At 36.9% G+C, this 24,999-nt stretch overlaps 1 protein-coding gene across 1 annotated transcript; it reads right to left on the reverse strand.

The window, feature by feature from the left end:
- Nucleotides 1-12,399: 12,399 nt before the first annotated feature.
- Nucleotides 12,400-14,707, reverse strand: KIF2B (kinesin family member 2B). Its single transcript, XM_006219466.2, has one exon. It carries the CDS (start codon nucleotides 14,699-14,701, stop codon nucleotides 12,533-12,535), a length of 2,169 nt encoding a protein of 722 aa, XP_006219528.2. The 5' UTR covers nucleotides 14,702-14,707; the 3' UTR covers nucleotides 12,400-12,532.
- Nucleotides 14,708-24,999: the final 10,292 nt, after the last annotated feature.

Below are 24,999 nucleotides of genomic sequence, written 5' to 3' on the forward strand. Positions count from 1 at the left end.
TCAATAGTATGTATCTGAATGATTTGTGAAGAGAAAAATGCATGTATTGTAATGTGCAGCCAACTCTAAGAACTGTATTCCATATTTCTATTGGCTTATTTTTCTCTCTCCCTATTTTTAGCAACTAGACAGATCCTAGGCCTTTTGAATAGTTACCAAGTGCTCACAATCCTAAATAATCTGCTGGACTTGATTTTATACTAAAAATGAATTTCTAGATATCACTTCTTAGTTTTTTTAAAACAGTAAATTTAGGAAAGTTATCACTGTTCTGAAACTCACCGTAGAAAAAGGCTGGCAGTGCTTTAGAATTTTAAACTTCATTTTATATATTGAACAATAGATGTCACTGTTTCTCCAGGAAAAATAACTATAACATTTCGTTTGATTTTTTTTTTTTCATAAATAATCTGTGCTGAACAGATAAGTTGCAAGGTTCTGGTAGAAAAATCTCAAACGGTAGCAGCATTTTTAAAATATTAATATCTAGTAATGTCTTTCTCTAAAAAACACATTAATATACTCAATCCATTTCTTTCTGAATCATTTTAAATATAACTAATTTAAAGCTGCTTATTTTATACCTTTATATTAATGTTTTGACAATTAGGTGTCATTACAAGGAGAGTCACAGTAAGGTTTTTGAGGAGTGTGGGCTCAGGTCAGAGAACGAAACCTCTAAGAGTAGGATTAATTATATTTTAAATCCATGTAATGGCTAGTAAGCTGGCTTGATTGACAGGGGATCTATACAAATGGAAATTAGGGATAGAGAAGCCAAGAAAAGAGAGGTATTGGAAGTAATGCAATTGGATCCAGTTCTGAGGGAAGTGAAGTGATGGCCTGTGTTCCAAGTTTCATGGATGGAATATGGTCATATTCAAATTTGTATCAGTTTTGCCTAAACAGGTCGGAAGTTTTCAAGAAGTTCAGGTGAAGTTGCTAAACTGTCAGCGACAGAAAGAAGCTATGGGAGAAAGAGTAGTGAGTGTTTGGAGATTGTTTAACGATAGTGTTATTTTTTTATAATATCTGGGGCATATCATGGAAGAAAATTAGGTAAAGGTACAAAAAGGCTGTTAAAACTTAACATCTGCTTCCGTGAGTTCTCCACTGTCTATAACATACCCTGCAAAAATCCTAGGAAGTGCGTGCCTGATGAAAAAACAACAACAAAAACAACAGATGAATTTAGAAAGTTTGGTGAATGAGCAACAGCCAGGCCCTGAATCTAACCAGCTGTATATCCTGATTGTGTTTGTAAAGTGGTTCAGGATTTATGAAGTGCTTTCACACTAATTATCTAGGCTGCTCTCTGACTCCTCAACCTGTTGCAAAATGACTCTGGACCAACCATTTTACTCAAGCTGATCTCTCAAATGTTATTTATGACCCTCAAATTGTCAAAAACCACCAACCTGCTCTTAAGTCCTTATTCTATTCAATCACTGCTTAAAAAAAATAGTAAATTACTCTTTCCCCTTTAATTTCTCTCTTCCCATGTTTTCTGTACCACTTGCTCCCCCTCCTCTCCCGGTTTTTCTTTTATTTTTCTGACCTCTTCTTCTTATTTTCCTTCACTGAGAATTTTCCACTATCCTGTCCATAAATATTTATGTGCTCAGATTTCTGCCTCTGACCCTTTTCTGCCTCTGAATGCTTTTCTGAATGGTAATGTTGTATGCCAATGTATGGAAATACTTGAGCCTCCTTATGTACAATTCATTAACTGACAAATACTAATTTCCCCCTGTGTACTGGGTTCTGTTTCGGGTACTCAGAACACAGGAATCACTGGGAGTCTTATCATCTTTTCCCTCAGTCCTTGAGTTCCTATGAGAAAAAGGGAACATGCAGGAATATACTGAGTTACTGGCTGCTGTATCGACACCTTCTCCTTCATTGCCTTCACCTTTCAAGCACATTTTCTGGTGCTCCCAGTCCCTATCTTAGCAGCTAGGAAATTATGGAATTATACTTTTTTAGGAGAGGTTTAGTAACACAGAAAATCAAGGAAAAAGAAATGGGGCAATATTCATTTTTGAGTATTATGTAGACTTTTGGAACTGGCAATAATGACTATGATCTTGCAAGAAAAGACTTTTACAAGTGCAAGAAGGCAAGTTTTTGGTTTTCTAAAATATATACCTATGGGATTCATGGCATAAAGTAAATTCTCTAATAACAGAGTTTGTCCTGCCTGCCTGCTAGAATAAGATCCCAAGGGCTACTGAATGGGAGGAAACAAGAGAGGGACAGGTGTGATCCTTGTCCTCTTCCCTTTGAGCCATATCCTAAAGGGTGGTGGTAAAATCCTACAATGATTTAAGGACCCAAGGAGCAAGGTAACCTATGTTCAGAATCCTGGCTGTGTTCCTAGATTCTGACAACTCCTCTACAAGTGTAGAGAGAGCTGCGTGTGGCTGAGTAGTGGCTGAATCCAAACCTACAGAGCCTCAGGGCAGGTCTCTGGTAGGTGGCAGCTAAGAGCCAAGTGTTTTCCTGCAGGGCTGACTGTGGCAGAGATGTGACCGCAGATGCCAAAGGACGTGGAGGAGCCCTGCAGCTAAGACAAATGAATGGTAGTAGCAGGTGCGCCATGGAGTTTCTCGCGAGATGTCAGGTTGGAAAGCTGAGGCCAGGTAGGTGCCAGAGTGAAGAGATGTCCCTTTCCCTAGATCACCTGTTTGCTAGCAGAAGCAAATGCTGAAGCCTAGGCATTCACTTGTGACAACCGCCCACACAAAACTTTTACCTTTTGCCATTGGGCAGAATGAAGTCTCAAATTAGATTTTTTTTAAAAAAAAAAAACAAAGACAGCTATACTTTCCATCCTATTCTAGTTAGGTGAAATTGATGGAAAAATAGAAATATTCCCCCCACATGAGTGTTGAATACATATAAAGTGTCAGGGATCCTGGGAGATGCTAATGATATAAACTGAATAAGAAACGGTCCTTGCCCTCAAGGAGCCCAATTTATTAAGAAAGGCAAGGGGAGAGGGCAATATAGGGGTAGGAGATAAAGATGTATAAACTATTAGGCATAAGATAAGCTAAAAGGATAAATTTTACAGCATGGAGAGAACAGTAAATATAACTATAGACGGAGTATAACCTTCAAAAATTATGAATCTCTATACTGTATACCTGTAACTTATATAATATTATACATCAACTATACTTCAATTTAAATAAAAGAGAAATAAAGAAAGAAAGAAAGAAAGAAAGAAAGAAAGAAAGAAAGAAAGAAAGAAAGAAAAGAAAAGAAAGAAAGAAAGAGAAAGAAAGAAAGAAAGAAAGAAAGAAAGAAAGAAAGAAAGAAAGAAAGAAAAGAAAGAAAGAAAGAAAGAAAGAAAGAAAGAAAGAAAGAAAGAAAGAAAGGAAGGAAGGAAGAAAGGAAGAAAGGAAGGAAGGAAGGAAGGAAGGAAGGAAGGAAGGAAGGAAGAAAGGAAGAAAGGAAGAAAGGAAGGAAGGAAGGAAGGAAGGAAGGAAGGAAGGAAGGAAGGAAGGAAGAAAGGAAGAAAGGAAGAAAGACAGTGTTGAACCAGGTTCTGGCTGATTTTCCTTTACTCAACACCAAAGTGTTCGGTGTATTTACTGCTTTGAATATCCATCCTTTTATTTTAGGTCTACCACGTTTCTCCCTCCTTATTCCACACTTAGGGATGAATCATTTTGTGAAGTTTTCCCCTGCCCTTTTGGCTAAATTAACCATCAACTTTTATGTTCCCACTGCATTTTTTTTTAATATAGGCTAGCACATTTTAAAATACATTTCTCGGTTATACAAGGCTTTGTCTTCCTGCTTAAATGATAAACCCTTTCAAGGCAGGGACAATTATACAGCCATGTTCCTGTCTTCAGCGTCTAGTATATAGACGATTATCAGTAAAATTGTACTTTATTACAATGTTTTATGCTGATTTTCCAAAACCACTTTGTATGATTAGTATTGTATTTTTTAGGCTTTTTTTTTTTAACAGATTTGGAAAGAGTGAAGAACGCAGATGGTCAAATTACCTGTTTAAAGTCACAAAGCTACGAGGTGACAAAGCTTTAAACAAACACGAAAGAGCTGACTCTAAATCTGCACTGTTGATCGCTGAGCCCAGTTAGTTCCAGGGTCAGCGTTTAGAACCGTGTCCAGATAGTCAGCGTAAGATAAACAACTTAGATTTGCTTTTGTGGCCCAGAGCAGTCTCCCATTTCCTGCCCTCAGAGACCTCACGACAAACTTAAGCCTCAGCGTGGTGTATTAAATGGTACCATGTTGTGACTTTAATTTTCAGTTATTTCCGGGTAAAACCCTCTGTACTTGCTGCTTTGATGATTTCTCCCGTTTTTCCCCTCCTGATCATTCCATTGATTTCCTCTGTTACCATCTAAGCCCTTGTATTCTAGCTCTGATTGAGTGGCTGCTGCATTTATGTTCAGGACCACCTCAAACACACAGGCATGGAAGGCTGCCTGAGTCTGTCCAATTTTTACCTTCAGTTATTGGTTTGGTTCAATATCTTCTGTAAGCCACTAAAATCCTTTGTGTTTTCTTTTCTTTTTAATTTCTGAGGTTATTCTTATTTAAGACTAGAAAGGATATGTCTTGAATAGGGGGAAAAAATCACATTTCAAAAAAAAAGACATGTTAAGGTTTTCTATCAGCCGTTGCTCTTTTGGAGAACAGAAAGGATTGCACAAAAACTTCATAAATGATACGTTTGCTTTGAAGATAATATTTTACACTTGGAATAACAATTTTGACTTGTTTGTTAAGCTAGAACACATGCTAGAAAATGTGTTTCTGCTATTAAAATGACATTTTAAATCAATAATCAAATTGCAAAGAAAAAAAATTCATTCATTCATTCATTCAGTTAACCAGTACATAAATATTTTTCTATGGCTCTCATACTGTTTTATTATGTAGATTGTTAAAAATAACTTTACTGATAAAACAATAGAATAATAGTGTAAAAGCTTACTATCACAGATTAAATGTGGGAAGGAGAATTTGAAATTATGAAACCTTAAGTTCAATATTTCAAAAACAGTTTTATCAATTGCAAGTTCATGCAGCAATTTTTTTCCACTACAAGAATGGAGAAAAGCTACTTTAATTAATAGATAAGCATAGCTTGTAATTAGTATGTCAACTTTTTGTGTGCAAATGAATGTTTCCGAGTACTGAAATTATTTTTCTCACTTTAAGAGTGCTGACATTTTCTGAACAATCTTGTTAAAGCATTAATTTACTTTACAAGCCTCCCTTTTAACTTCAGGGCATCTGTGTGACCTGTCAGAAATTCTCTTTTCGTGGAGCAAATTGATTTATTTTCTGAGTTTTTTCATTTACATCATATCTTATTTTCTAGTGCTCATATTAAATTTTATGCTGTGTGTTTTGAACTCAATTCAAGTACCACGCATAATCTCAAAAAAAAAAAAGGTATCATCAGTGAAAATATAAATGTATACTTGTTAAGGAAGAATGGCGACTCAATCAAAAAATCATACTAAGACTACTTAGCAAGCAAGTGACTTTTTGACTGAAAGAGACATATTAAGTTGTGTTCTTCAGAATCCATAGGAAAAATATGTAACTATACATGTAAAACTGTGTGTGTATAAGTGCACACATACACACAAACATAAATAAGTTTGCTTACACAGCCGTTCTAACGGAAGAGTTAAGAAAATCCATAGGTGAATTGCTCTCAGGACTTTGCATCATTTGTGCCCTGCAAAAGACAAGCAAAAACTAGATAAAACCCCACTAATGACTATACATATGGCAAATGATACAGTGAACATTATCCTGTAGTTCTTATCCACTTTCCAACGAGTACCCTTAGGTACCTATGCTGCTGTGCTGTTCTCCTTTACTTCCTAAGTTTCAACAAAGAACAAAACTCTCATTCATTTGGTTGAGCTTGATTATTAGAACTTATTATAAGAAATGCTATTGATATGCAGTTTATCTACAAAGTCATATATAAAATACATAAATCTTATTTATGTTATTTATATCAACAAATCATCAAATTAGAGTAACAAACTGTCTTACTAAGGGGACAAAAGTTTGAATAAAATACCAAAATACAACAGTTTAGGAAGAGGGTCAAAGAATAAAAAAGAAGTCAGGGCATAAAGGGTCAAAACTGCAGAGAGCCGTAGAGATAGTGGTAAATTAATGATTACTTAGGGCTGGGGGTTAGGGAGATTAGGAGATGATGACTAAGGGGTGCAGAGTTTTTTGAGGGGTAGTGAAATGTCTTAAAATTAATTGTGGTGATGGATGCAGAACTTTGAATATATTAAAAACCTAAGCTATTAAAAAAAATAAGATCACAGGGAAAAGAGAACTACATTTAGACGATAATTACATTCATTGCTGTTTTTCCCCCTTGGGGCATTTAATTCTGAATGTGATAAGTAAGCTCAAACAAAGCAATAGCCAGGTAAACATTGGTGCAGCCTCACAAGGACATGGGATCATAGTCTAGGATTGAAGTTCAGGCCTACTAAATATGCCAGGACTGATTCTGGAGAAAAGGGGACCGTAGAGAAGTGACATGCATTCTGTGTGCAAATTTTCCTTCAGATGTTTGCTAATGCTAAAGTTGTGTGTGTACAGAACAATACTCAAAAGAGAAAAAAAAAACATAAAGGAATTAAAAAGAGACAAAAACTTAACAGATAATTTTGTAAAGTCACAGTTATGACAGGACAGTTTTCATAAAGGTAGAGAATTTCAGTTAAGATGTCAGACATGCTACACTCTAAAATTAAGGGTGAACCAGAACTATGGATCAATCTGATATGCCTTTACTTTATGAGTCTTCAGAAAGAAAAATAATTCCTCTTTGAAGGAACATAATATCATCCAGAGAGTCTACATTATCACATAAATAATGTTTAGCATTTAACCAAAACTTCCTAGAGGTGCTACCAAAAAGTACCAAATAACTGAAAGTGACAAGTAAGAAAGACAATTAAAAGGCCACAAGTAAGCCAGATGTCCCCAAAGAACAGAGATCTAGTTTTTAAAGAGTCAAATGGAAATCCTAGAACTGTGAATAAAGCTGAAATTTTAAAATTTAATGCATATGTTTAATAATTGAAAATAGAGGTTTAGTAAAATGAAAGATAGGTCAATTAAATAATATTCAGACTGAAGGATTTGGAAACAAATGAATCAAAACTAAATAAAAATGTATGAGATATGTAGAGCACAATGAAAACTACTAACATATTTGTAATTAGAGCCCTAAGAGGAAAGAAATAGAAAGAAACAGAAATAGTATTTGAAGGGATAAAGGCTGATGATTTTCCAAAACTGGTCAAAAGTAAAAAACCTAAGTGACAAGATTAAAATTTTCCACTAAACACAAGAAAGATAAATAAAAAAGGAAGCCACATCTTATTACTTCATAGAAAAAACAGTGCTGATAATCGAGGCAAGTAGAAAAACTTACGGATTCCTTCAAAGGACAGTTAATTTTTAATAAAAATGGTAGAATGAATAAAACAAAATAATGAAGTCTTTTCAATTAAAAAAATAGAATAATAGCCAACCAAAAATTCTACAAACAACAAAAATACATTTCAGAAATGAAGATGAAATAGTGACAAAATATTTAGGCTAAGAGCATGCTTCACCAATAAACCTGCTCTTATGTTCATATATTTGAATTATTTTAGAAGAAAAATGATCTCAAATGGATGGATGATAAAGTAAGAAAGAATTAAGAATGCCAGAAAAACAAACAAATGAGTAATTGAAATGAATATTCACTGTCTATAATGATGTATTAAAAACATAGAAATATATGTACAATCAATGACAGAAATTAAAGCTGAGAAAAAACAATGAGTTAACACATTTTAAAATAGTTTCATTTCTAGAAGGAAATAAAAATACAACTTAATAGGAAGAATGTATACTACAATTTCCAAAGTGATCATAAATAAAGAGCCTCAGAATAGATAAATGGCAAGTAATTAGAGGGAAAATAATAAATAGTAATATAAAAGTAACTTGATTGATACAAAGAAAAGGACATACGTGGGAAAAATAAATATAGAGTGGATAAATAGGAAACAAATAATAGTCTCATAGCCATAAACCTGAAGATATCAGGCGTCACGCTAATTGTGAATGGTGGAGATGCTCTAATTAGAAGACAGAGATTATAATCAGGATTAAAGTAAAACAAAATGAATTAGAACCAACTTTATAATACTTATGAAAAATAAACATTAACTATTAAGAACAAAAAGATTCAAAAGAAAAAAATGGCAAAATACATACCATGGAAATATAAACTTAAGAAAAACTATTATACCTATGCTAATATTAGGTAATGAAGAATTTGAGGTGAAGAAAATTTGTAAAAAGATGGAAACTTCATAATTTTAAAACTCTGAATTCAACTAGAGTATACAACAACCTTAAATTTAAATGCAACTAATAACATAGTCTCAAAATATATAAACTGAAGACTGTCATCAGAACTAAAAGGAAAAATAAATAAGCCTACAATCAAAGTTGAAAAATTTCATATCTTTCTTAGTAATAAAACTCACTAAGTGTTAAAGAAGATTTGAACAACAAGGTTTACAAACTTGACCTAAAAATCACAGGCATATGGCAATCTTTAAAATAACACATTGGTTAAAAAAAATACAAAATAAAAAAAAAACACATTCGTAAAATAAATAAAAATAAGAAAAAAGAATGTTTTGAATATTTGAGTATTCAATTTTTTGATCAATAAAATGTGACATTAGAATGTAGATGAATCAGTTTTTAGAAGAGAATTTATAATTTTAAAAGCATTGGGAAAAGCTGAAAAATTGATGATCTAAGTATTGAGTTCAAAAGACTGGAAAAAGTAGAAATTAAAATAAAGAAGGAAAAGTGAAATTAATAAAATAAAAAGTAAATATAAAATAGAGAAAATAAAGTGGCCAAGAGAGACCATTATAATTTATAAACATACTACAAATCTGATTAAGGAAAAAAAGGAAAGGTGCAACTTAGTATCAGGAATGAAAAATTTGAAACCAATAATATGGGCATTAAATATAAGTACAGTAAATTTATAACAATGAATTAATACCATTTATTAAAGCTGGTATAACAAAACTTACTAAATCTACATCTGAATAATCTTGTGTCCATTGAATACACTGAAACTGTAAAATTTCCCCATAAGAAGAACTCTGGGTAAGAAGGACTCATGGGGTCAGCAAGATGTCCCTCCCAATAAAAAATGATATGACAGCCATGTACAGACAAAAATGTCTTTTTTTTATAGGAGCTTTGGGATTCAGATAGGAGACTGTAAAACTCCACTGAAGCCCAAAACTAAAGAGAGCCACTTTGAGAAGGCAGGACAATGAGCTAGAGGCAGGTTTGCCAAACATGGCCCCAGTTGCAGACTGAAAGAAGTCCCATATCCCTATGGCCTTAGCCCCACTCCCCCTGGTCTTACAATTAGCCCCTTCTGCCTCTGACCCTGGAGAACTGCAGGTGAGGAGCCCCTGGCTCCAATCAGAGCCCAAACAATACTTTTTAGAGGATATCAATGGAGAATAACTTTGTGATTTGGGGTTAATAGAAATGTATTAACTAGGGCTTAACTATTAAATAAAAAAATTGGTAAGTTGAACTTACTAAATCTATAAGCTTCTGATCATCAAAAGACACTATTGAGAGAGTGCATTCCACAGACTGGCAGAAAATATTTGCAATACATATATCTAAAGAAGAATTCACATGCAGAATACATATACTGCATAAAAGAGAATGGCTAAATGACTAATAAGTGTATGTAAAGATGTTCAACATTAGTCACCAGGAGAAAAAAAAAAACAACAAATTGAAAGAATGATGAGATACCTTTGCACACACATCAGAAGGTGTACAATTAGTGTTCTAAAAATAACAATGCTAAGTATAGGCAAACCTATGGAGGACCTGTATTTCTTGTAAAAAGCTGGTGTTTGTATAAAATTGGTATAAATCCTTTGGAAAACTCCTTCGCATGACCTATTATGCTGAATGTACACATATTATGGATCCAAGAATTCCATTCCTAACTATGCTTAACATACAAATGTGAATCAAAGGACATGTGTAAAAATGTTCATAGCATCATTAGTAATTGTTTAAAACAGAAATAACTCAATTTTCCATCCTGGGTAAATTTTATAAATTATGAAGTATTTGTGCAGTGAAACACTGTAGAACAATGCACCTGCCCTTTGACAGGTCACAGATGATTCTGATTAAAAGAAACAGAATAAAGATGCAAGTGTATCTAGTATATGATCCCATTCATATGAAAAAGGAACACCTTCTCCCTAAAGAGCCAAACACCTATGATGATTTTAGTCAGCATAGTTCTTACCTTTGATGCAGGGAAGGGGTGAGGCTTCTGGGATCCTGGCCAAGTTCTATGTGTGCATATGTGTGGTGGTTATATAGAAATATTCACTTTGTAAACACTTATGGAACTGTAGAGTTAAGATTTGGGCACTTCAGTGTATGTTGTACCTCTTTAAAAATAAAATGCAAAAAAAAAAATGATATTATTGATAATCAGAATGTTGAAGCTCCTAGTAGGTTCCTCAAACTTTTGTATGTGACAGGAGGGCAGATAGAGTGTGAGGGTGGCAGGAGAACCAGGACAAGGACAGTACTAAGAATAATAGCTAAGCACTAGTCCTTGGCATAAAAGATGAAAGAAAAGGAAGAAAACAAAACCATCCTCCAATCTTTTGAAGGAGCTGTAATTACCCTGGTTCCCATAGAAGGAAGTAGCTCAGTGGGGCTAAATTACTGGCTGAAATTACAGAAATCTATATAATAAAACTGGGACTGGATTCTTCAGACTAATCTTAAACTCTTATTCTTAACCTGGATAAGAGTCTTAACTCCATACTTTTTGTTGCTTACAAAAATAATGATTAAAAACACCTCATTTTGAAGGGAAGACCATCAGACACTAAAGGAGGGCAGAATTCCAAAGTTCTGCTTTGTTTAATAATAATATATAGCTTCACCTGCATAGATAAAGCAGCAGAGGGCAAGTATGTTTAAAGGCCACAATATTGGCTAATTACTAAAGACCATATGTTTCTGATGATCCTGATGAAACCAGAAGGAAATCTGAAAGTTTTTGCTAGGACTTTACTATTCTGTTCTCTGGTTAGTTATCTGTTAGTTTTTCTTTCTGCCAGTGAGACCTTTGCAATTTAAGAGGAAAAAAAAATTGAAAAGAATAGGTAATAACAGCGTTTGGGCACAATTTTTTTGTGTCCTCAAAGGTTCTCAATCTTCCATTTACTTTCTTTGCAAAACGGTCTGCTTTATTCTTCAGTAAAGAGTTTCGAACTGCTAGACTTGGAACCAAAAGATCCTTAATGATTTTGTTATAGCATTTCATAAATAGTTTTGCTGAAAGTAGACATGTATTAGATTATATTTAGATTATCTGCTGCTTCTTATGGAAGAATAGACTTGGTGACCCCTGAGTCAGGGAAATTTTCTTCTTACACAATTTATCTCAGGCAATGATATTCACCACATTACCTATGAAGTCTTTATGGGATATGCCCCCTCCTCAGGACAGAACTTTTCTACTACTTTGCTGACTTATTCCTCACCCTAATTTTCTAATTTGTCTGCAGGAAGGCTTTTTATGTGCATCATGTTAGCACAAAATTTGGGAAAGAGAGTGAGAAGAAAAAAGCTTAAAGACACTATAGTTAACAAAGCCAATGCTTATGCAACACATACACACTTTATTTTATCACTCTCAGGATGCACAGTACTTGGCAATTTCAACCCAAAGATTAAAAATAAAATCTTTCTCAACTCTAAACTCTCACACAGGGTCTCTTAAAGAAAATTTCTCCCATCACCCCCACCCCCAACCCCCAGTAGGTCTAAGGGCTTAGAAACCATTTGAATCTACACATCAATGCAGCAGAAAAAAGACTAATGAGTGGCTACCATTAGATTTACTCAGCTATGCATCCCTTGATGTGTTCCAACTCTGGTCATTTTAATCTGCAGTGCTTTTCCTTTCTAGCCACACATTTAGGGAAAGGGTTTCATCACAGCTAGGTTCTTCTACAGCAGGGTTTCTCAACTATGCTACTGATATTTTCAATCAGATGATTATTTGTTGTGGGAAGCCGTCTTGTGTACTGTAGGACGCTTAGCAGCAGCATTCTCCAGCCCTCTACCCACTATAAACCAGAATCACCACTCCCCTTGCACCCAGCTTTGAGAAACGAAAATGCTTCCAGACATTACCAAATGCCCCGGAAGCAAAATGGTTACAAGTTGAAAACCACTGTCCTACAGAATAAAAACAAACCACAGAAATATGGAGGAAGAAAGAGGACATTTTTGACAAGTATATTTTAACAGATTTTAAGCTTTCCAGGAGGACCTTTCATCTAGACAATTCAGACAATTTTCCTTTATAAGAGAGGTGGGAATTGCAGCACTGCATCCATCATTTCGGATCTGATCTGCCATTGGCTTCACTATACTTACTCTTCTTTTGAAGGTTAGCTTGTAATAATTTTAGATGCTTTTGAATCCCGGTCAGAATACCTATTTTCTGCTCCAAAATGGACAATAACTGGGCAATGCAAAACTCGACATCGCAGTTTACCCCGTCAGCTGTCTCCTGAATGTTACTGCCCGGCCTTTGGCTTGATTCCTTCCAGGAAATTATTGCATCCTCCATTAATGGAGAGGACGATACTTCCATTTTTGGGGGCTCCTCCTCCTCCTCCCTCTGTGTACAAGGTATCTGAATAAATGCATCCCTCTGAAGGGATATTTCTGAATTTCTAATGTGATTTTCCAGCATCCTTGGCATCTCACGTTCTGCAGGATAAAGACAGCGATGGTGGGGCTTTAAATTTAGAGTTAATTCTTTTACTCTATTTGCATATCTTAAAGTGTTGAGGGTGTTTTCACAAGAGGCCATCCCTGGAGAAATAGTGGCAATCATGCAAGTGGACGAGTTCTGGCCTATAAAGGAGTCACGGAGCACCTGGGTGAGTTTGCTGCCTCTGAACGGGGTGTGAGACTTGTTCTGACCCAAAGCGCGGATGCATTCTTTGAGTGCCAGGAGGCTCTTATTAATCTCTGCTCCTTCCAGCTGCCGTCTCCGGTTGGCCTTGGCAGTATCCGCTCCCCTTTCGTTCCCAGCTAAGTCAACCAGGGAAAACTTGCCATGTAGCTTTCCTCTAGACCTTAGGATGATCTGGAACACCGCGTGGCTCCTGGAAGAGTGGGTGTTGACAGATGTCTGTCCTGAAGTCCGGCAGCTGTTGCCTTGTTCCACGAGGGTCAGCATGTCCTCCACACAGCACACTTCCTGCTCCTGCAGCCCGACCACCTGGATTTGCTGATTGCCATCCTCAAGCACTTGCAGCTTCCTCTTCCAGTTCAACAGATCATACACCTTGCCACCGTAAATCTCAAAAAATGTCCCATAGACTTTGAGGTCCAGCTTCTCGTAAGCAGAGGTTTTGAGCAGGAGGAAGACATCCCGGGCCGCCATTGCATAAATGCCTTTAGAACAGTCTTGGCCCTCTCTGGAAAAGGCCCCGCCCATGGTGTGCGTCTTCCCGCTGCCTGTCTGCCCATAGGCAAAGCAGGTGGCCATACCCTTATGAAAGATGGACTCGACCAGCGGCTGGGCGGTGAACTGGTACACCAGCTCGTTGGAGGCTGTGTCATCGAAGGCGTGGTCAAAGCAGAAGGTCTGGTTGTCCAAGTAGCGAGTGAGGTCCACCTTTTGCTTGGACTCGTGCACCATGACCACGTTGTCCGAGGGGATGGTGATGATGTCCAGGTCCTTCATGGTGGTCTCCCGCTGGTTGAGAGGGCGCTTTCTCACGCAAACACAGATCCGGTGGTCCTCCCGCGGCTCCGGGCCCGACATCCGGCTGCTGTCCAGGCGCCTGCGGTACTCCTCGATCATGCACCGGATCTCGTGGTTGGGGTTCCCTGCGTTGACGTTCAGGGCGCGCTGGGCTCTGATTTCCAGCTGCAGCCGTCTGCGCTTCTCCCGCTGCTTTTGCAGTTTCTCGATTGCCCGCAGGCAGGGAGACTTTTTCAGCTTCATCAGGCAAGGATTGCTGGGAACCCTCACGGCCAGGCTGTCCCCTGAGGGTGTTTCATTTTTCTGGGGAGTCGTGGCAATCCACCGTGTAGCCCTGCGCTGGTCCCCGATGGCCGAAGAGGGCGCTAGAGACAAGGGTGACAATGACCTTCCCATAGTAGGGTGCTCGGCAGAGGCCAGGGCTGGATTCAGCAGGAATATGGTCTCTAGATCAATCTTCTTGCCTTTTTTGACTCCTTTTTCGACCCACTCTACCGTGACCCACTTGTGTTCTCTTTTGATCTCGGTGACCACGGCGAGGTGGATCCGCCTGTCGCTGCGCTGGATCGCCACACAGATACCCACTTGGACGTTTCCGAAGTGTGATTTCAACGGCTTCGTGGACGAGAGGCGCGGGGAGACTGGGAAGCTTAACTGGCCTGCCATGGTGATTGATGGAGGTGTCAGGGCTCGCCTCCAGTGTCCCTTGGGGTTGGAGCAGAAGGACCTGAGCCCAAGCCAGCCTGAAGCCCTCAGAGCACTGAGTGAGCTCCTGGTTTGCATCTACCTTTGTGAGCAGTAGGGCTTGGCCTGGGGCCGCTCGCATCACAAAGGGATGGGGAGGAGGGGCGCAGAGCCTAGGGCGGGGCCTAGGTGAGAGGCGGCGGGGAAAAATCACTTCATTTGTGGTCTTAGGTGCAAAGGAAGCTGGAATAGAGAGATTGCTCTCAGCCACTGAGAGTTTAGGGAGCAGAGTTGGCAGTGGAGTGTATGTTACGTGACATTTGTGCTTACGTTTTAGAAACATCCGTTCTCCCCTGCAGTCTTGACCTGCAATCTCAAAGCTAAGTGCTTTAGTTTGAGAATCAGTGAATGTTCCCTTAAACTTTAAGTCACAACTTAAAGTTTTTCCTGCTTAATGGGATTTCTCATTATAAAATCAAAACGAGTTGACTCTAACAGGTTCTTGTGGTAATTTGCTAATATGGAATTCCTTTGTTGCGGCATCTGGGTTTGTAAACATAAGATGTTTATCACATTCCAAGTGGCTCTGACAGCTATAAAGTGAGCTGTTGTACTCACTGCAGTCCTCACTATTTTTGAGATTATTTCAGTAATTACGGTTCCAAACTCCTTCAGTAATTACACTTCTGGCCTCATTATCCATAATTTGGAGAGGAAAGGCGTTTGGTGCAGAGAGATAATTCATCTTATACCCTAAAATGTGTGTACATGTCCTTCAGAAGTTGTTGTGGGCATAGGGGTTGGGAGATGGGAAGGCAGCTAAGATGGTCAGAGGCAATATATTCTGGTAAGATTGCACCTTTTTTTTTTTTTTTTCTGTAGGATTATCTGCAAAAATCAACAATTACATTAGCTGCATGAGGATTAAGGTGACTCTTCGTGTTGAACTTTCTTTTCCCCCAAGGACCACATTGTCTTTTGGGCTATGAGTCTGGGGGTAACTGCTGTGACAGAGCCACAGTAGCATGAAGTATCATGATGTCCTCAAGACTCTTCTAGGATGGAGTAACATGTGGAAATAAGTTTTTATCATAAACTGACTTCTTTTAAATGGAAAGTTCCTCTTTTAAATAAATTTAATAAAGCTCAGCTTTTGAAAAGAAGGTGTGTGTGTGGGGGGGCGATTATTGGCAAAGCTGGGTTAGTAGGCAGTGCTTGCTACAGAGGGATGTTGAGTACCAGTGGAGGGATGGGAGAAGAGGCTTTACCTAGTTGTGTCTTTATAATTATTAATGTTTTATTTGCCACATTATCAATATATAAAAATTGTGCTTTAAATCAGTTTTTTTCCTTAGGTTCAAGGGCATTAGGTAAATGTTTTTAATCCTTTTTTTTTATTAAGTTAAATTATATTTTTGAAAGCATTGTGGCTTTAGAGTACTTACAGTTTTTTTTTTTAATTTTTATCTTTACCTTTGAAAAAGCTTGGCCTCTTTCAAAATTATGTAAATTCCAACTTTTCCCAGTTAAAACTTATTTTTATGACAAAGCCAATAATTTTGTAGATGACTTGGTCTGTGGCAATAGTGCAAAAATCAGAGATTGAAAATGACTGTAACTCAATAAAAAAAAGTTTAAAAAAAAAGAAAAAAATCTGAGACTAAAGTTTATTTTACTATCCAACATATCCATAAAGGTCTTTTTTTAGCTATTTCAGGATATTTTTCCCTCCTCCATTCTCTTCTCTCTTATATAGTTTCCTTAAGATATCTCATTTGTTCCTACAGTTTAATGTTTTTAGTTGGAGGTAATATATATATATATATATATATATATATATATATATATATATATACACACACACACACACACACACACACACACACGAGTGTAAAAGAAAGAGAGAGACACCTCTTAGGTGTTTTTAATTACCTTTAGTAGCTTCAACACCTACCCACTAACAAAAGCCTGAAATAGACCTTTGACTTCTCCCACCTCCTCAGCTCATCCTGATTTGGAGTTAAGTATTCCTTTCCCAGCCTCTAGAAGTCTTATCGAACTGTGACATCTTTTAATCTCCCAACCAATCATGATTATGTTTCCTTGGGCAATCTCATTCAGTCAGGAACTCAGCCTATTTCTCACACTGCCTCTAGGGTTATTTCAATGGATAATTCCTTATCAATTTCCTGCTTACACACATTTTAGTAGCTCTGCATCATTCTAATTAATATAGTACAAATTCCACAAAAAAGCACATCTCATCATGCACTTTGCCATCTCACCTACTTTTTCATCCCCAAACTTTCCCACTGTCCACACTTGGTCTAAAGCTGAGCCAGACTGAGGAACTTGAGGTTCTGGAAACAAAGCATTTCTTTCAAATTATTACTGCCTAGCCCAGTGGTTTTCAATATTATGGTATGTGAAATTCACCTACAGAGCTTGTTAGAACACAGATTGCTGGGCCCTACCCCAGAGATTCTGGTTCAGTGAGAGTGAGGTGTGGGGCTGAGAATTTGCATGTCTGACAAATTCCCAAGTGAAGTTGATGTTAACTGTTCTGGGATCACACTTGGAGAATTACTTTTTCAGCCCTCTGAATAGAATGGCTTCTCTCTACTTCCTCATCCCCTTGGATAAATGCTTCAGTACCCATCTTAAATCTGAGTATCTGGAAAAGTTTTTCAGACCCTATTGATAATAATCAGGCAAAAGAGCATTAAACTGAGACATCGTTCCGAGAAACAGTATCTATTACTTGTTGGGTCCGCATAGGTTAACATAACAATAATCTGTAGAGAGTCATCCAGTACTTTTACAGTTTTGATAGTCTGGAACTTCACTTGCAGCAATATCTTTTGTTTATCTACAAGTACAAAATTCAGAATTCAGATACCGTGTATGTAACCCACTCATTTTATGGGGTTTATTCTAATGGAACAGTCCACCTAAGAAAACATGGTGAATCTTTAGTAATAAGACAAATCCAGCATATATCAAAGTGTGAAAACCTAGGTACAAGTGATGGCATCATTCTTGGCCATGGCCTGGATAGTCATTTAATCTGGTGGATGAGCAGTCCCTCCACATTGGAGATAGAAGTCACTATGATGTTTTTTGACTGACTATAACCAAGCAGTAAGTATATAGGAAATGCTTGCCATGTGCTATGTCCTGTGCCTAAGGGAGCCTATCCTCAAGGAACTTAGTGTTTTCACATTTTGTTCTATGTACCTACTATGAAGCCTCTGCCTTAACAAACAACTGACATATCATGGCTTCATTTCAAATCTCCTTTTATCAAAAGTCATAAGTATCAGGTAGTGTGGGAGGAAGTAAGCACAGGAAATGAGTTTAGTATTTTCATTTATTAATTACAAGTATATCCCCAGGTTGCGGCCTGCCAGAGTTACTTTATAGGAGAGAATGTGATTTCTAGCCTCATTTTGGATGCAAACCTCCTGGGAGAAATGCATCAAATAAGTGCCTTCCTTGCATGGTTTTAATGGACATCTAGCAGCTGTTCTGTTCACTTTGGGGGTCTGCACTTTTTCAGTACATGGATGCAATCTGAGGTTGATTTAGTTCTTCAGAGGAGCTCGGTAGATTTTCCCAAATATCTCTGAAGAAATGGAATTCATCATTTTCAATTTAGAAGTTTTTGTTTTGTTTTGTTTTTCCTTTGAAGAGCAGAGTGATACCTTACCAAGTGTATGCCTTTAGAAAGCAAGGGAAAATTAACTTAAGATGAGAATAGCATTTTACTATGGCACCTATTATCTCTGCCTTCTGACATTTCAACATTTTCCCCATGCACTGTGCTTAACCAGAACTGATAAGTCCACATTTCTCTAGCCCTCTCACTGATTTAATAGGCAAGAATTGTTTCTATGACAACAGCATCACCTCTGAGCTATCTTTCCCCAGCTTATTAAGCAGTACTGCGTACCTGGAGATATTTATATGATTCCTATATATCTGTTGATTTTGGAAGTTAATCTATGAAGTTAGCCAAGATGGTAAGACTAATAATTGTCATTGTCTAACTTTAAACCTATTTGTGTTGGTCATCTTGCAGCTTTCAGTTTTATTTAGGATACCGGAGGAGGAGGATTGGGCTCTGCTGACGATCTACATATCAATGCTGGTTGTAACTCACACTGAAACTACAGAAATCGTGTTAACTCATGAATAAAGCAGGTGCCTTTGGAGTTCAGCTGTAGCCCTCTAACTTGAAAGCCATGTTCCTTGCCCTCAGAGTCTTCCTTAGATTCTCCAATTCAGGGTATATTTAAATTCATTTGCTATGGAATAAAAAACAACAAAATGTTATAGTTTTATAAGAAATAATTGTAGGAACTTGGATATTTGTCCTAGAAAAGATTTGCAAGACAGACCTTTCTATAGAGGGCTACCCTATAGAAAAGGAGCATAATTTATTCTACTCAATTTGAGATATGTGAATGTGTAGTAACTCCAGTGCTGGGCAATCAGAACTCAGCTCAGCATCTCTTCTCTTGAAAAGCATTCCTTGACATCTATGCTCCCTTTCCACTACCTCGATCACAACTAAATTGACTGTCTTCCTCTTAATTCCCACCTTTGTTTCACACTTATTTTTGACACTGCACTTACCATTTTTGATTAAAAGCATCTGCATTTGTTTTTCTAGGTAAATAATTAAGGGCCTTGAGAGAAGGGAAGAGTGCACTTTATTCACATTTGTATACACGGTTCTGGAGTATGAATTTATCAAGTTTCCTGGAACTGTGAAAAGTAGCACAGTAGAAGGATTTTTCACAGAGAGACTTCAGGTCAAACTAATGAAGGACCTCATTCAATCAGATATGCATTCAAAAAACCTTAATGGCTGTCTCCTAAACGTCACAGTCTGAGCTAAACGCTAGATAAGAAATAGCAAAGAAAATAGCCCTAGGCTCTGCCCTCATGCAGCTTATGGCATGGTTTTTAGAGATATATTAACGAACAGCTACGCATGTGTACAATATATATAATATAATAATAGATATATTATTACTAAGTCTATGGATGACATTGTAATAACTACAGCCATCTAAGAGTCACAGTCCTATTCTAACGCATATTAAAGCAGAGACTAAATGGTAAATGACAGCTTGTTAGGAAAGATAGCACAGACCATATTTAAGTAACAGATTCAGGCATTGGGCTAGATTTGTGTTCTCAAGCCTGGCTGTGTATCAGAATCATCTGGGAATCTTACACAAAGTAAGATTGCCTAGCCCCACCCAGACCTACTGAATCAACCTCTAGTGGCCAGAGCCAGGGAATCTATAGTATGAAAAAGCACCCCGGGTAATTTTTATGTTACTGTAAATTCAGAAAGCATCAGACTGAATGCCCTGCAGGTCCCTTTCTCTTCAGAGATTTTATGAACCTGTGGTTCGGTGACTAAAAAAGATGAATGATCCTTTGATACCTTTGCGGCCACTGAAATTTCTTTTTTAGTCTTTTGAATGTTTGAAGATGCTCCTGCTTCCACAAATGAAACACAATGCAGTTTTACCCAGAAAGCTGTTAGCTTTCTGCAAAAGGTTTGCTGCAAAATCGAATCTTTGGTACTACTGTCTAACAACGTGAAGTCAAATTGCGTGATATCAAGACCTCCGTCATTAAACGAAATTTATAAGCATGACGGCACACCATTTACTTTTGTAACTCCCACAGAGCTTTAGAATAGCACCTTACATGGAGTAGATATTTGATAAATGTTTGTTAAATTGAACTGTTGGATACCACGAGGTAAATATATGATATTTCAGAGTATTCATGCTTTTTGATTGCTTTTGCCTATTTGCTAAGTATACAAGGTGAAAATGATTTTATGCTAAGTTTCAGTCTGATCTCTGTAGATGACATTATAAGCACTACTTATGCTGGAGCCTAGTATCTGCTTGTCAGAGTAATGTATATTTACCATTTTGCAGATTTTATATATATATATATATATATATATATATATATATATATATATATATATATATACATACACTTACCTGGAACTACAAAGCTGTGACTAAAATTCTAAGGGAAAAGGACATGATGTCAAAATAACCAGTTGATTCCGGGGGAAAAAAAATATTTTTTTTAAACAATTGGTTGACTTAATAGAGATAACCAGTTGATAAGTCTGTATTTCAAGTATGTGTATCTAGTGTTGTGCAAGCTGCTAAGATTCAGGAATTATTGGGAAATCTCCAAATATAACCATTTGTTTTTTGTGAATATATATTTAGTTTGGTGAAGAAGGAATAGTGCTGATATAGCAAATTTTGGGTGAGATCCTGGGATAAAATCAGCATTTAGCAATTTTTTGTTAAGTAAATGAATTTATGGATAAATGAAGAAAGAAATGATTGTCAAATCTTGATACGGATTTTTTAGCCAGAGTGAACTTTACAAGCGTAGTTCAGAGCATGAGATAAATATGCTTTTAAAAATATTCAGTGGCTTTCCATTTCACAGCTTAAAAACTCAACATTCTATGCATGGCATTCAAGGTCCTGCATAATTTGCCCTTTGCCCTTGTTATCTACTGTCACCTTTCCTGCCTTTTAGAAATGATATTCCAGCCACATCGGTCTTCTCTCAGTTTTTTGAGGCACCCAGCTTTTTCGTAACTCAAGAACTTTGCATACCCTGCTTTACTGGGGTCTGGCTCCTTCTTAATCTGGTCTTCCACGTAGTAGCTGTGTGCCTTTGTCTCTTCTTGGGTTTGAATCCTGACTCCTCTGCTTCCTAGTCTGTGACCTTGAACAAGTTACTCCACTTCTCTCTGCCTCAGGTTTTTCCATCCATAAAAGTTACCAGTGGTCTCCACCTCATAGGAGTATATGAGGAATACATACAAATTAATGAAAAAAGTGCTTAGAGCAATGGCTGGCACACACTAAGAACTTGGTAAATGCTGCTTTTTATTACCATATTTTGTGATTACTCTATTCATTTGCTTACTTTATTGTTTATTTTCTGTTTCTCCTATTAGACGGTCACTGTGTGGGAGGAGACGACCGACAAGTTACAGAGCTTTAACAGGAAGAGCCCCAGACCTGGAGTAAAGGCCTTCATTTGTCAGCTCAGGTGTTGACACTTATTCGATCTTGCGCAAGAAACATCACTTCTCTGAAGTTCCAACTCCTCATCTGCAAAAAAAGAAAGAAAGAAAGAGGTCGGACCCAGTCTCTTAATTCTTCTCTGGTGCTTAAGTAAAAATGTTTCTACTTTACAGTTAAGCCTCATTCCAAAGGTGATAAAATTATTTCTACTCTGTAAAATATTCTTGAAAATGCATTTTGGTTTATCTGGTAAATAATGAAAAGTCTGCTTAATTATGATAGAGAAACAATGACTAAAGTTTACTTGAGCAAGTGTGTGGGTTTAATGGATACGTACAGATGCCCACCCACGCTTTTAAAGGATACCCGAGAAAGAATTTATGGTGTGGTAAGAAAAACCTTGTTAAAAACAAACAAACAAACAAACAAACAAAAACAGATTAAAGGGTTTGGTCTCAATCTGGATTTGGGCCCATTTGTCCATTTTTATTTCACCAAGGTGAATGTGTTGGACTTTTCTAAAAGGGATTATGTTTTCAATCAGAATAAGAGGCTTGTATATTGAGTATAAATGTGTGTGACTGTGGGTAATCAAATTATTCTCATAGCTCTCTGTTTTTAACTGTAAATAGCATGATATATGGTCCCAACTGTTAGAGAAACATAGTAGATGCTTCATTAAACATTTCCAGCAAATTCTGATTTCATTTCCCTGAAAATTTACCTCTGAGAAAGAGAATATTTGAAAGTAAAAAAAAAAAGTACATTGAATGGCAAGAAGTTGTCCTAGAATATTTCTAAACTGTAAATGGAATCTTTGAGCTATGCTTTTTTTCCTACTTCATTGGAACATAATATTATATGAAAGAGCTGTCTCAAATAAGATAGGAGAAAACATTCTCAATTTTATCAGGTTTTATTTTGCATTATAATTATTGGTCTCGTTAATTAAATAGATAACTGCTATCAAACCAATAAAATTTTGCCATTACAATGATTTACCATAGACTGAAAGGACTATATTACCCGCTTGATGCTTTAATGAGGCACAATCAATTTTTGTTAATTTTATATGTAAGGAAAGTTTTAAAATATTACTAGGAGAAAACTTGTACTTAACATTACTAATTCTTAATCATGCAGAGATCCCATTAATTCAGATTACAGTTTAGTGTTAACTTCGATCTGTGAGCTAATAACACTGTCACTGTTCAATGCATGTGTATTTCTTTACTATTGACAAAGCACTTACAAATACCATATCATTTCTGATTCCCTAGTAAGCTTTTAAAGTAAACAGAGTAGATGTTATTTGTCACATCCTACTGGTAAGAAAGTTGGAACTCAGAGAAAACCTCTACAGATTGACTTTTATAAAAAAAAAATGAATTGGAACAAGGACACAGATATTTTACAGTAAGTTTAGGGGTTTTTGCAGTATATCACAGAGCCCATCAAAAAAAATAAACGTACAAGAATCATAGTTCTCAAAATTGAATACTGACAAAATTATGATCCCTGACTTTCAGATGTTTTGTTTTGCTTTTTCGGTATGTAAAATACGGGTAACTGATGTCAGTAAGGTGCCGTGTGGACAGTGTGTGATAATGTATGTCTCACTCATATATACGACCTCTCTAATAGCAAGAATTCAATAAGCCATATTTTCAAGAAAAAAGCAGTCATTGAAGATGCTCAGGACTGAGAAAAGTTGAACTAGCTGAAGAGGATATTGAATCTTTCTGCCTTTTATGACCCAAGACTTGTGATTTATCTATAGCCATCTGCAGGCTTTATTTACAGACTGTCTTTTAGTTTCTTTTTCCTAGACTCACTTGTGAAAAAAAAATGATTCTGTGGTGTTGTATGTCCAGAAGAAAACATGATTCTTGATGTTTCTCATAGTAGAATCACAGAATTTTAGATGTGAGAGCACTTAATAATTCATATTGTCTTTCGCTTTGTCTTGGTTTTCAATACTCTGCAGACAAGTAGCCAAAAGTAAACTCTTCTGGTTGGAAACAGATAGATTTTGGGAGCTTGCCTGGTCAACATATCTGAGAGCTATCATTTATTCAACGTGCATTCGTTGAGCACAGATTATATACCAGGAACACACAAGGTATATATACCATTAATGTTATAATCTTGCGTGTGGCTGGAAAAAGTGTTTATATGAAATGTTAAAACTAATATAGCTATATTTTAAACACTAGGGACATTTTCTTTTGTGTAAGAACCATTAGTGCATATAAAAAGTGCTTATAAAAATTACTGCATATAAAAATGATTAGAGATCTGTTACTTTAGTGATTTTGTTTAAAAGATTCCTACAAGATTTTTATTGGCTGGGGAAGGTAATTCACATCTGTATTTGATAAAATGTTGAATGGTGAAACTGGACCCAGGATATACATGATAGGCAAAAAGAATCAGAAACATAGAATGAGAGAAAAAAATAATCTATTATGTATTGGATGACTCTAATGTACTAAGCACTTTACATCTTACACAGTTTTGCCTTTTGAAGTTGCTTCTCCTGTTTTCCCTGTCTCAGTGACTCTACCCAGTTGCTCAGGCTCTGCACTGACCTCTTTTACTTCTTGTTCCCCTCATTTAATCATTATTTCTGTTCTGTCAATTCTGCTTCTGTTGAAACCTCTTGATTCACAGATTACTCTTATTTCTGTCACTGTCTTAGTTTTGGCCAGCATTGTCTCACATAATTTACAGCAACAGCCATCTAATTGTTCTCTCTTCTTCCAGGTTTGTCTTCAGTCTAGCTAATTTCATGCATCAAGGCCACCTTATGTCTTTTCTAAACCACACATCTAAGGCACTTTTCCCCCTTCCATGAAGTCCCATTGGCAGTGCCATTCAAGACACGGTTGCCTCCATCCTTCCCGTGCCAGCATTCTTACCCCTTGTCCAACTCTATGCTACCACCCCATGATGTGCTGCACCAAATGCACTATGGCATCATGATGGGCAGCCTACGTGCTAGAGTCAAGTAGACAGAGTATCAATTCAATGATTGGCTGAGGTTTAAATGAGATAAGTCAATTGCTTAGCATGGTGTGTGACCCACTAAAAGCTCTATAAAAAAGCTGATTGTCATTTTCTTTGCCTCAATGTCCCTTCCACACAGAATTCTGTACCTTGTCTCCTCATTTTCCCTATTCCTCCCAATTATCCCCTTTGTGTGCTTCAGGGTGTGTTTCATAACTTGCATGTCATCTCATATAAGATTTCCCCTAGCTTTTAAGATTGCATTAGATAATTCTCCTATATGCACCATTG

This window comes from Vicugna pacos, chromosome 16 (assembly GCF_048564905.1).
Source record: "Vicugna pacos chromosome 16, VicPac4, whole genome shotgun sequence".
In the NCBI taxonomy this organism is placed as follows: Eukaryota; Metazoa; Chordata; class Mammalia; order Artiodactyla; family Camelidae; genus Vicugna; species Vicugna pacos.